Here is a 12,807-nt window from a genome sequence, read left to right on the forward strand (position 1 = left end):
GTGCACACTTCTAATCAGTAGTTAGGTGGTAGTTTAGCAACAAATATTTATATTAATTACAGCTGTTCATCTGAGGTGGTTCTTATGGGGACTGTATTAGGTCTCTTAACTCATTTCTTTTTCTTTGACGTGGAGGAGGATAGAAATCCAGGTATATTTTCATATGAAAAATACTGTTCTCTATATGTAAATGCTGGGGAATTGCTTGCCTGTTGTCGCTTTCGAGTTTGTATATGCATGAGTGATTAAAATGATTGTTTACATGTTTCTTTTAGAGTAGGGATGTGCGCTTCATGTATCCGATTCAGGTAAAATACTTGAATCGGGCACAATTCAGAAAGCTTCAGTATTTCCGAATCGGGGCCAGATTCGGAAATACTGAATCAAAGCTTCCTGAAACATTCGTAATGCTTCGGGAAGCTTCAGGGCCCTGGGAGTTAAGTTTAAAGGGCCCTTTTGCAAGCAGCAGGGCCCTTTAAACTTTCCCGTTCCTCACCCTTACCCCCCACCCCCACTTACCTGGCACCATGCTGGAGGAGGCGATCCTTCTGCCTCCCTGCTGGCCTCCAGTGGTGATGGCAGCCCTCTCTGCTGGCTGGCCAGCTGGCCACACTGGCTGAGGCTGTGCAGCAGCGGCAGCAGGGAACGTCCTCTCTGCCGGCTGGCCGTGGCTGCATGGCAATGGTGGCAGGGAAGGCCCTCTTTGTTGGCCAGCCGCACTGGTCACAGCTGTGCAGTGGCAGTAGGGAAGGCCTTCTCTGCTAGCCCGCGTGGCATTGGCTCCAGCCTTCCGCCTGACTAGGTAAGTGGGGTGGGGGTGGGGTGGGGTTAAAGGGTGGGGGTGGGAGTTTAAGTGTGAAGGTGGGCCTCCCCCGTCCTCCATCACTTCAGCATGCTCTGAATCTTTATGGAGCATACCGAAGCGACTTGGAAACCCAAATCCCAAGTGGCATGCCGCTTCAGATTTCGGGTTTTTCCAAAGCGGGAAATCCGAATCTTTTTCGAGTGCACTCCTCTATTGTGTGTGTGTGTGTGTGTGTGTGTGAGAGAGAGAGAGAGAGAGAGAGAGAGAGAGAGAGAGAGAGAGAGAGAGAGAGAACTGTGCGATCCTAGGCGGAGTTAAGCCATTCTAAGTCCACTGACTTTAGCTCTGCTTAGTGTTGCGCTGTTAGTTTACTGTCAGAATATATCTTGCTATTTTCTTTCCAGCACACTAATAGAGCTTTGATTTTCAAAGCTCTCGAAAGGTAGAAAATTTACCATTTTTAAAAGTAATGATTTTCAGCTTTAACCCACTTGTTTGTTTTATGTATAATTCTGGTCTGCTTTTGACTCAGGTGATGTCTTTATCTCAGAATGTGGCTACTCTGGAGGCTCAGGTTGACAAGATTACAAGAGAGAAGATCTCTTTAGCTAATCAACTGGAAGAAGCGCAAAATCAAAACACTTGTCGTGATATGGAGATTAATAAGGTAGACACACTTTAAAAAAACATGCATAGTCAAATTTAAAAACTAAGTGTGCTAGTATGGTGTTATGACATAAGCCCCAATCACTCCTCCGCTGGCTGGCAGATTTTCCCTCCAAAATTGTCAAGATTGCTTGCTGTGACTGGGCAGCCTCTGGTATCATGTCTCTCTGTGTTACGTAAAGGTCTATGGCTATATTCCAGCCAAATATTTGGTAGGGGACAAGCAAGAGCCCACGTCTTCAAATGAAATGGCACTAAAGTTTGAGAAAAATTCAAAAGGAAACAGCAATTTTATTAAACAGGCAGGGTTGGTATATAGGTAGGCAGGAAAAGAAAAGCTGAAGTTAACTTTGTAGAACAGAATACTTCACAAGCATTAGGCACAATAATCTTCTTAAAGCTTAGTTTCTGTAGTCACAGATCTTAAAACTTAGGTTACGTTAAAAAGGTTCCTTCATAGATTTCACTTTACAGCATAGGTGTTCTAACTTCAGTACTGCACTCTTTACCCTTTACCCAGGGTCCTCCTCAGAGCCAACCCCCCCCCCCTTCTTAGACACTGGGCAAAAATTAATTTTTTTCCAAAAGACATAACCCTGATCACTTTACTGACAGGCATTCTCCTTTCACTATCCACTTCCTTTGCCAGCACCCACCCCACCCCAGTTCTTTCTTGTCTGTGTAAATTAGTGCTGGCTTTCACACTTAAGCAAGGCTTTTTTCCTGGGAAAAGAGGTGGTGGAACTCAGTGGTAGCATATGCTGAAACAAAGATTAACTAATTAACATGGCATGTTTAGCAATATGGATACTCTCTAATAGGAGCATATCTATATCAGCATACAGTACCTAATAGCACAGGCTATAGTCCCTGTCCCTACCAAGGCATCTCTCTGAGCTATATATTTTACAGTACAGCCATATAATCTGGGTAGATGACCCTCCTGAATAATTCAGTTTTGCATAGTTTGAAGAAAGCTAGGAGAGTTGGAGCTTTCCTGAGCTGCTCAGGCAAGCCATCCAATAAGGTGGGGACTACCACAGAGAAAGCATATGTATGGGCAGCTGTTTATTTTGCCCAACTGCAGGGTGGTATCTGCAGAAAGTTTTGTACAGATGAATGAAGCTGCTGAGGCAGAACATACAGGGAAGAGCGGTTGCAAAGATGTGAGGGGCCAAGGTCAGAAAGGGTGTAATTATTTGCTTAGTTTTTAATTGTCCTGTAATGATTTGCTGTTTGTTTTTAAACCTTTTTATATTTATAATCTTTAAACCTTTGCCTTTAGACCCTTAATCCAGCTCTTCCTTATTTTACCTTAAATTTATACCTCAAGAGGGCTCTGGTCACAACCAACACCCTTTTTTATTTCCACTCACACAGAGCTTTAGTTGTCCTCTACTTTACCTAGACTTTTACCACAGGAACACTTTTCCTTTTGTGTTTGTGTGACCTTTATATTGCTGCCTCACTGACTCCCTCAAAAGGTTTTTGCTGCCATCAAAGGCTTTTACTTTAGACTTCCTCAGTTTAATATAGGAAGGCTTGGTAAATAGATTTTAGTTTGACAGAACAGTCAGTATGTGAGGGTGGTTGTGAGGTAAAAAATAATCTTTTTTCCCCTTAAACTTTCTTTTTTCAATAATTCAAAAATAATTATATATTCTTAAAGGTATATTCACAGACTCGGTCACACAGAGTAATTTTCTTCACAGGTCTTCACAAACAGAATAAACTCTCTTCTCAACCACACAGACATAGATTCACTCAGGCTTTTCCACACAGTTTGCCTGACCTAGATAGATTAATCTTTCTCTCAGATGTACATAAACTGATCCAGGCAGACATACCGTTTGCCAGACTTAGACAGAATTAGGCTCTCATGCTTCCATAGTTTTCCTGATTTGGCCAGCATAAATTCCCTTTTGGGCTGTTCAGGATTGGAGAGGACTTACCAGTGCTCTGGGACAGTACTGTTTCAAGCTTGGAGAGATGAAAAGATCCCAGCAAGCTGCTCATCCAGTGCAGCAGTGGATGCTGCAGGGGTGGAAGAGCCCATGTTCATGCCACAACGTCCCAAGAGCCACTGGACTGGTGAATTCAAATGGCCCTTCTGCAAAAATCGCAGCCAGCATGGGCAGGGATCCAGTGTACAAGCCAAGGCCTTCACATATACTAGAATTCTGTCAATTTCCATCACTGTAACTGGGTCAAAATAATTCAGAAATGGACTGAATAGTATGTTAAGCATTATTTCTGGTTCATCTTTTTTACAGGTAGCAACCAGGTCATACCATATTCGAGTTATTTTATTAGCAAAAAACTTTGCAAAGTTGTCATGGCTAATTGTCTGTTCTTGAACCAGAGAAGGTTCAGACTTAGGTGTCAAAAGATGTTGAAATAGCTTAAGCAATTGGGATGGATGTTGAAATACCTTAAGCGGTTGGGAATGGATGTGAACTAGCTAATGCAGCGGTGACAGAAAAGTAACATTTCCATGTTGCTATCACTACTGTTTCATAAGTTTTTCAATTGGCTCTGTAGCATGCTCTATCAGATTCAGCACAAGTTTTCCACCAGCATCTTTTCAGACATCATCCAGCCCTTTTGATCACCTAGCTCTGTGGTGAACATGGGGCTGGTTTCACCAGGATAAACAAAAGAATATAACGTGAAAGCTTTCCATTGTTTTGCTTGGAGAACTTAAGCTTCTCCTTCACTGTGGGAAGGCATCAAAACTGGTTAGGTCATGCCTCCTCTCGCTCCAGATAGGGCTATGCAAATTTGTGTATGCCTCTCAGGGACAGAGTGAGAGAGTCCCTCCAGTCTGAATAGCCCTGCCACTCCAGGAGGATGTTAGAGTCTAGCTCTACCTATCCAAATGAAAAAGCAACGAAAGAAGGAGCGACTTCATAATTTCCTTTTTTTTAAAAAAAAAAGATTTTATTGGATGAAGTGATATAAAGTAATTGGTTAATACATAAAACTTATCCAAATTAAACCTTTCTAAATATATAACCCCACCCTTCGTTAAAATCTTACTTAATAAAATTTAAAAACCCTCCAAAGACCACAATTGTCCTTTAACATCGCATTTCTTTTCCAAATATTTCTTAAACTTCTTCCAGTCTTTCAGAAAAATTCCTGGATCTTGCTCTTTCAGATTTCTAGTTAATTTGTCCATTTCGGCCATGTACAACAGCTTTCTTGTCCATTCTTCAATATTCAGTACTTCTTTTTTCCAATATTGAGCATATAAAATTCTTGCTGCTGCTATCATATAATACAACAATATCTTATCATTTCTATTAACATCTTCTAAATGTAAAGATAATAATAACATTTCTGGATTTTTAGGGACATTGTATTTTAATATCAAATACATTTCAGCACATATTCTAGACCAGAAGTCTCTAGCCTTTTGGCAAGTCCACCACATATGAAATAGAGAACCTTCATGCTCCTTACATTTCCACCATTTATTCGAGAACTGTTTGTTAGCTATGGCTAATTTTTTTGGTGTTAAGTACCATCTATACAGCATTTTATAACTGTTCTCTTTAATGCTGGTACAAGTTGATATTTTTAAGGTATTTTCCATAGTTGTTCCCATGCTTCCATCGCTATTTCCTTATTACAATTTATGGCCCACTTTACCATTTGCACCTTGACTGCTTCATCTTCTGTAAACCACTTCAGTAACAACTTATACATTTTAGATATTGCTTTACTATTATGCCCCAATAATAGTTCCTTTAGTTCTGAATTTTTAATTCTAAAACCATTCTTTCTATGTTCTGAATCAAATAAATCTTTAATTTGTCTATATTGTAACCAACCATATTTAAATGGCAACTCCTCATTTCTTTTAAGTTTCAACCCATCATTTTCTAATACTGTTAATTCTTTGAGGGCAAGCCATTCCTTTCCCTGATATTCCATATTTGGGTTGATTACTTCAGCTGGAACAATCCAAAGTGGTTTCTTTAACTCTATAAATTTCTTATACTTGAGCCAGGTTGACAGTAGATTTCTTCTCAGGTAGTGGTGCTGAAACATTGCATCCATATTATGCTTCCCGTACCACATATATGCGTGCCATCCAAATAGTTTATTATGTCCTTGTTAATAACTTATGATTGGTTAAAGACACCCATTCTTTTAGCCACATCAAACATATCGCTTCATGGTAAAGTCTTAGATCAGGTAAACAACTTCATAATTTCCTTATCTGCCATTCAGAAAAATTGTGGCACAGATAGAATATACTCCCTCTGACGAGATCCAGGGCCCTGGATCTAAGAGGAGAAAAGATCTTACAAGCAACATGCCATCCCCGTCCAAGGCCTCGGGGAATGGGAAAGGCAATTTGAAGCTCTGTACCTCAGAGTACAATGAACATAACAGTCAGGAGTCTCCGGGGCCATCCATTCCCTCGGACTCTTCCTCAACTAGATCAACCTCGCCTATGTTTTCTACATCGAGATGAGCCATCCCCGTCTGAGATCTAAGGCAATGGGGAAAGACAAACTGAAGCTGAGTGTCTCACAGCACAACCGGCATAACGATCAGGAGTCTTCGGGGCCTTTGTTCCCTTGGATTGTTCCTTGGCTATATCAGCCTCACCCAAGCTGCCAGTATCCACACGATCAGAGGCATCAACAAGGTAAGGAAAGGGCAAGGAGGAAAGGCCCCGAGGCGGTACTGAGGCCTTCCCATCCAAGGCATCAGACCTAGGGGAAGGGCAGATGAGGGGCTTCGTACCTCACAGCGCAACAGGCAAAGATCAGGAGTTTTTTGCAAGACTTCAGTTACCCCTTGACTAGATAAAAATCTTACCCACACCTCCAGTATCAACACAATCAGAGACGTTGACAAGGCAAGAGAAGGGTGTAGAGAAAGGGCCCCAAGGTGGCACCGAGGCAACCCCATCCAAGGCCTTGGACATAGGGGAAGGGCAGATAGGGGCTGTGCACCCTTCAGCACAATAGGGAAAAGGTCAGGAGTTTTTTTCCAAGACTTCTTTTTCCCATTGACTAGATGAAATCTGGTCCACACTGCCAGTATCCATGTGATCAGAGGCATCGACAAGATAAGGGAAGGGTGTGGAGGAATGGCCCCAAGGTGGTACTGAGGCCTTCCTGTCTGAGCCTTTAGACATAGGGAAGGGCCAGTTGGGGGCTGCACACCTTACAGTGCAACAGGGGGAAAAGTCCGGAGTGTCACGGCCACGGGGCCCTGGTGTCTCAACCCATCTGAGGGGGAGAGCAAGGTCCTATAGACCGGTTTACACAAAATTACAAAATTGGCAAGTGAAGGAAAGTCCTCCAAATGCCCTGCAAATCTGCCACCAGTCCCTCAGCGGTTCCCAGAGCTTAGGAGGGGAGGGACACCACTCCCAGCCTATAAGGGAATTAACCAAAGCAAAGTCTACCTTGCAAGAAAGGTGTTGCAAGTAGAGCTCACAGCAAAAAAGTATTTGAATGGTAGGTGGCTCACGAGAGTTAACAAAAGTGAGTTCAGCAAAGTGATTTAAAGTTTTGAGACTCCTAAATCACAACCATTTCAGGGAAGCAGACAATGATGGAGTCAGAGAATATGGCGGGCACACCAATTTTTCCTGCTTTCTTCGGACCATCCTCTTCTGTTAGGATGATGCATTTTTAAAAAAATCTAGCCTGGATGTCCCCTCCACAATTGGGGTACAACCAGAACCCACTTCATCCTATAGCTATAGGGCATAACGGGTTTTTATTGAGGAGAACTTTTAAAGGAGGGAGATCAATGGTGGGCAAACTTATGAAGCCACGTTCATGCATGTATTCATGCATGTAAGCCCAGATCTACGTACCTATACCTCAGTGTCTCCAAAAAGAAACTTCCCAACTTTAAGTGTTTTTTTTAAAACACCTAGCTGTCAAATAAATAAATAAACTTCTAAGAGGGCTAGATCACAAGACAATTTTCTCCAAGCCTTTCTCATTCTGCAAGTTTTCTCAGTTTTACTCAGAAGGGCAAAACCTGATATTGAGGACAGGTTATCACTTAACTCCTCAGCTATTTTAACATCCAATGAAAGTGAAAACTTCATGGTCTGGAGGAAACCCTATTTTATCCTGTAGAGACTAAGAAAAAAGCCAGCGGCTACTATTTTGTCCATTGTGGATGTTGTTGGGTTTTTTTCTTTTTTTAAGGGCTAGTCAAAGGCTGGTTTTTCCCCTGAACACTTTGAAGAGTCCCTACATTCATAATTGTCTGTACCAGATTACAGTTTACCCTGAAATCATGCTAAGAGCCTCTTCACCTTACTTGGTGAGATTGTAAGGGATAAAAAGGTCCTCTAGGTGGGCACAATTTTGGTGACCCTTACTGGGACATGGTACTGTCAGAATGGTGAGTATGTAGTAAGGCTAAAAGAGTTTCACAATTCACTGTAGAGGCTCATCAGGGCAGCATTCGCTTTTTAGCCAGAGCTAAAACAGCCAATGTGGTTATAAGGATTTTTTCCCTCTTTCTAAAGCTGGGATGGTAGACACATTAGCAGAGTCTACCCTCTCCACTTATTATTTTTTCTAATCGGCCACTCCTCTGACAAAGAGCATTTGGCAGAACCCTTCAATCAAACATGGGATGGACTGTAGCTCAGTAGCAGCACATATACATGAGACTCTGAGGTGCCATTACCAATCAGAGTAGACAATACTGACCCTTTTGTTTCAGTATAAAGCAGCTTCATGTGTCCATGTATCTATGCAGGTCAGTTCTTTTTTTTATATATAAACTTTATTTTTCAATTTTCATTTTTTTTAAAGGGAACAAACAACAACATCAACAACAACAATAACAGGTTTACAGATACAACTATAGCATGAGAAAAACAACACTGCAGATGCAAAGTTAAACTCCAGAGAGCCGTAAAATTCCAGGTTAATTGAAGAATGTCAGTTCACCACCTGTAGAACATGGATTCAGCTCATAATGTGGACAAAACTGTAATTAGCATACTATCTGAGATACGGGTTTGGTCTGACCGTAGCACATAGGTAAGATAGGGAAGCCATAAGGTGGCAAAAATAGATTGAAAGTTTGGGTTATCTAGAGAGCAAAGGTGGTCAGTCAGCTTTTCCATTAGGAAAATTTCCCACAATTTATTGAACCACATAGATACTGGGGGCAGGGAAGCCCTTCTCCATGCAGAGGCTATGACTAATTTGGCAGCCGCCAAGAGTCTTTTCTAAGCTTTGGGATGCTATCATCCTCCCAAAGCCCCAAGAGTATTAATTCTGGCTGCATAGGGATAGTGTAACCAACAATTCTCTCAACATGGAGAAGGACCTTCCCCCAAAATGTTTGGATAGCCGGGCAGGTCCACCAGCAATGTATATAGCTTCCCAACTGGCCACATTTCTTCCAGCACAGTGGGCTATAGCTTTGCTTCATTTTATGTAGTTGGCTGGGGAACATATACCACCTGGCCAGGATTTTGAAAGAGAGTATGTGTAATGAGACTGCTCTGGAGTTAAGTGGTTTAGCTTTCCATATTTCCACCCATTGAGCCTCAGATAGTTTAAGGCCACAGTCCTTGTCCCAAAGCGACTGATATCTGAGTGGTGAATCCTCCTTTCTGCCTGAGACTAGCTGGTACATTCTGGATATAAGACCTTTCCTCTGTAAGCAGTCCCGGTTAAGAAGGGACTCAAAGTCTGTGAGGTTTCTGCTAAATGCCTCTTTGACTTCCTTTCAATGTGCTAGGTGTTGCACTTGAAGGTACTGGAACCATGGGAGTCTGATGTTGTGACCTGCTTCTAGAGTTAACTTTTCTATTATAAGCCCATTTTTTATGACGTCCTTTAATCTACATTTGTTTAATTTCCTCCATAAGTCATATTCCTGGGGCTGTGAAGCAGGATGAAACCAACTTTGCCCCCAAAAAGACATTACTGGAGAGAATTTAGGGAGAAGCCATTTTCTCTCGGTATCCCATACTTTTAGAGTAGTAGAACAGAGCACATCATGTGCGGCAGGGGAACTCCTTTCACTAGGAGCATTCCAAATAACGTCTCTGATATTCCTAGGGCTATAATATGAGCTTTCTATCGTGGCCCATTGGACTTGCTCCTGAAAAGACAGCAGGGTTACCAAATTGGCCAGATGAGATGCTATGTAGTATCCCTTTAAAGAGGGAATGGCTAGGCCTCCTTTCTTTGGTGTTCTGAGCATGGTTTCTTGGTTGATTCTGGGCCTTTTGTGTTCCCAGATGTATGCAGGTCAGTTCTGATGGAACCTTGGATGGTTAATAGTTAATCTAGTCGGCAACTCAAATTACCAGTTTAGTTTCCAAGTGAAAATTTCTCACAAACTGTACTTTTCTCTTTTTAAATTACACAGGAAAGTTGGGCAAATGGAGAACAAGAGCTACATAATTAAACAAAACTAATTCTGTCTCCACCAATGTAGCAGGGAGACCTTCTTAACTCTAGGAAACTTACATACACAACAACACTGGCTATAAAAGGCCTTCCCTTCGGTCTGTTTTTTGTTGCCAGGGGTATTCTCAAAGTATTAGTTACCTTAGCTGCAACTCTGTGACTACAGGGGAACTACTTGTACCCCTATATTAGGTGATAACTTAATCGGTACACTGTACAGGAGAAAAGTATAAACTACATACTAGAATCTTATCCAATTTTTCTCTATGTGCATGTTCATGATAAAATACCCCAAAAGAATCAAGTGGCTCTGTCATTAGTATTAGAACACCTGGGAGCCTGGATAGACATTCAATGGGCAAGAGCCTTCTTGCCATCAAAAATACAGGCAAAGAAAACAAACAAACAAACTTGTTTTTAGCGACAATAGGCCTAGTGACCTGGGCAAAATCACAAGTGTGATCCTTATCACACTTTTTTTTATTTTAAGAAAACATCATCATCCAGTTAAACACAGGGAGTTTTCCTCTCGGTCAACCCCTGCATTTCATAGTAACAACAGATGCCAGCTTAAGGAAAAGGGGAACTCACTGCCCATGCATGGTAGTGCTAGAAGAACGTGTCTTCAGAAGAAAAACAAACAGTATATAATGGCTTGAAAGCAGAACAATAAGGCTGATGTTATTAGCTTGTTCTCAGCCCAGACCCTTAAAGGTGCAGAGTAGCACTTGCTGCATCTCGGGACCCAACATAGCCAGGGGGTGTATAATACTTGGGGGCGGATTATGTGGCCAGCAAGATGTGGACCCTGTGGTTTGTTCACTAAATGACCAAGTGTTCCAAGACATCACTTGGAACTCAATTTTGACATCAACCAAACACAGGAATGTGCAAAAATTCCTGTCCAGGTTCATTGAGGTGAAGGCAGAAGGAATAGACGCCTTACACTGCACCTGGCCCAAGGGCCTGCCTTAGACTTTTCCCCCACTGACTGATTCTCAGCAGGGTGCTTACCAGGAGTTGACAAGAAAAGGAGGACATCTCTCCACTAGTTACATACTGGATAGGGGACTTTGTTTTTTCTCCAAACCTGATACAAAAGTTTATTAGGGTCCCATAAAAACTACTGATCAGATACGAACTCTTTGTGGCCAACGCCCATTTGCTTCACCAGGACCTTTTGAGTTATATACATCTACACATGGACAACCCTCTGTAATGGAACAGAAGATCAGGATAATAATCAGAATTCATCTAGGCAAGATATCATTGCCTTGTTTGCGTACAAATATATTATAAATTAATACCTAAAAGAAATGGTGTAACGAATGCCACCAGCTCAACAAAGATTCCCAGCATGGAGTCGGTCCAAAGTTTTTGCAGCCCCTCACAAAAAAATTAAACATCCATGGAACCTTAAGCTCCATAGTCTGTCTGGGAAAGTATCCTTCCTAGTCATCATAATTTCAACACGGAAAGTTTCAGAGTTAGGGGCATTGTCCATAAGGAAGGATCTCTGTAGCTTCCAAAATAGGAATCAGTGGCACTAAGAACTGATCCCTTTCTTCCAATTATAGCATTCTGGATAAAATGTGCATACGCAGACCTTCAGGTACAAGGTCTTAGGGCATCCAATGGGATCACAGTCCATTCCAACAGAGTATAGGCTATGTCTGCCATTTTTTCTCTACTAGGGCTCCTGTTTTGGAGTGCAGTAAGGAGGCAACAGGCTCATCCTTACCACCTTTTGTAAAACACTGTAGAACACATAAAAATTCTATAGAAGCTGATGTTGAGAGATGAGTCTCCAACAGGAGTTGGAAAGTAATGAAAGTCTTCTCCCACTCAGTCTAAGCTTGGTTACATAACCAGTTTGGATGCCTTCCTCCACTGAAGGAGAATGAAACATTGGAAAAAACTTACCTGAAGATTTCTTCTCTTCAGTGGGGCAAAGGCATCCAAATCTCCCACCCCCGTGTTTGTAAGAAGTTACCATTTGGGGGTTAAGATATAGAATTATCCATTAATTGTCATAGTATGGTTTTTGTGTTAGATTTACAAAAAAAGAGAGGTATCAAAATCATATAGAGCTAAGCTGTTTTATGTCTGAAGGGATTCTTGCTCTGTCCCTGAGAGGCATACACAAATTTGCAGAGCCTTGCCTGGAGCAGAGGAGGTGTGACCTAGCCAGTTTGGATGCCTTCGCCCCACTAAAGAGAAGAAATCTTCAGGTCTTTCCAATGTTTCGTTCCTTTTCTAAACACATGTCTGGTTCTGTGGCTTTTGAGGGCTTGTCCAGACAATCAGCCGAAGTGTGCTCAAATCTATTTTTACCTTTGCGGGATAAGCCTTCAGACCCTGATCCAGTACTAGGCAGTTACCCATTTCATCTGTCATGGAGGAAGGGGGAAGTTATGGATGTGAACCCCCCAAAATTCGGTAAATCTGAATTTTTTAAATAATAGTAATAATAACATTTAATTTATGTACCATCCTTCAGGACAACTTAATGCCTACTCAGAGTGGTTTACAAAGTGTGTTATTATTATCCTCACATCAATCACTCTATGAGGTGGGTGGGACCGCTGGGAGATCTGTGACTGACCCAAGGTCACCCAGCTGGCTTCAAGTGGAGGAGTGAGGAATCAAACCCCGTTGTCCAGATTAGAGTCCTGCAGCTCTTAACCACTACACCAAATCTGAGAAAAAAATTGGAATTCCCTGAATTCTGAATTGATTCTCTAATTTGGTTCAGGTGTTTCTGAAAAATTTGGTCATTGTTTTCTATGGGAAAGTCTCTCTGGGAAATATCTGGTGGGCTGGAGGGGTAATTTTTCAACCAAACATCACCAAATTTGGTGGGAATCTACTCCTGACTGTCCTCTAAAAATCCCCCTGGTTTCATAAAGA

General features: G+C 41.9%; 1 protein-coding gene across 1 annotated transcript in view; it reads left to right on the forward strand.

The window, feature by feature from the left end:
* Positions 1-12,807, forward strand: part of SDCCAG8 (SHH signaling and ciliogenesis regulator SDCCAG8) — a 166,113-nt gene that overhangs the window by 50,957 nt on the left and 102,349 nt on the right. Inside the window, exon 11 of the mRNA XM_054972158.1 lies at positions 1,338-1,472. Coding sequence (XP_054828133.1) covers positions 1,338-1,472 — 135 coding nt within the window. The remainder of the gene's footprint in view (positions 1-1,337; positions 1,473-12,807) is intronic.

Source organism: Eublepharis macularius, chromosome 1, assembly GCF_028583425.1.
Source record: "Eublepharis macularius isolate TG4126 chromosome 1, MPM_Emac_v1.0, whole genome shotgun sequence".
Classification (NCBI taxonomy): Eukaryota; Metazoa; Chordata; class Lepidosauria; order Squamata; family Eublepharidae; genus Eublepharis; species Eublepharis macularius.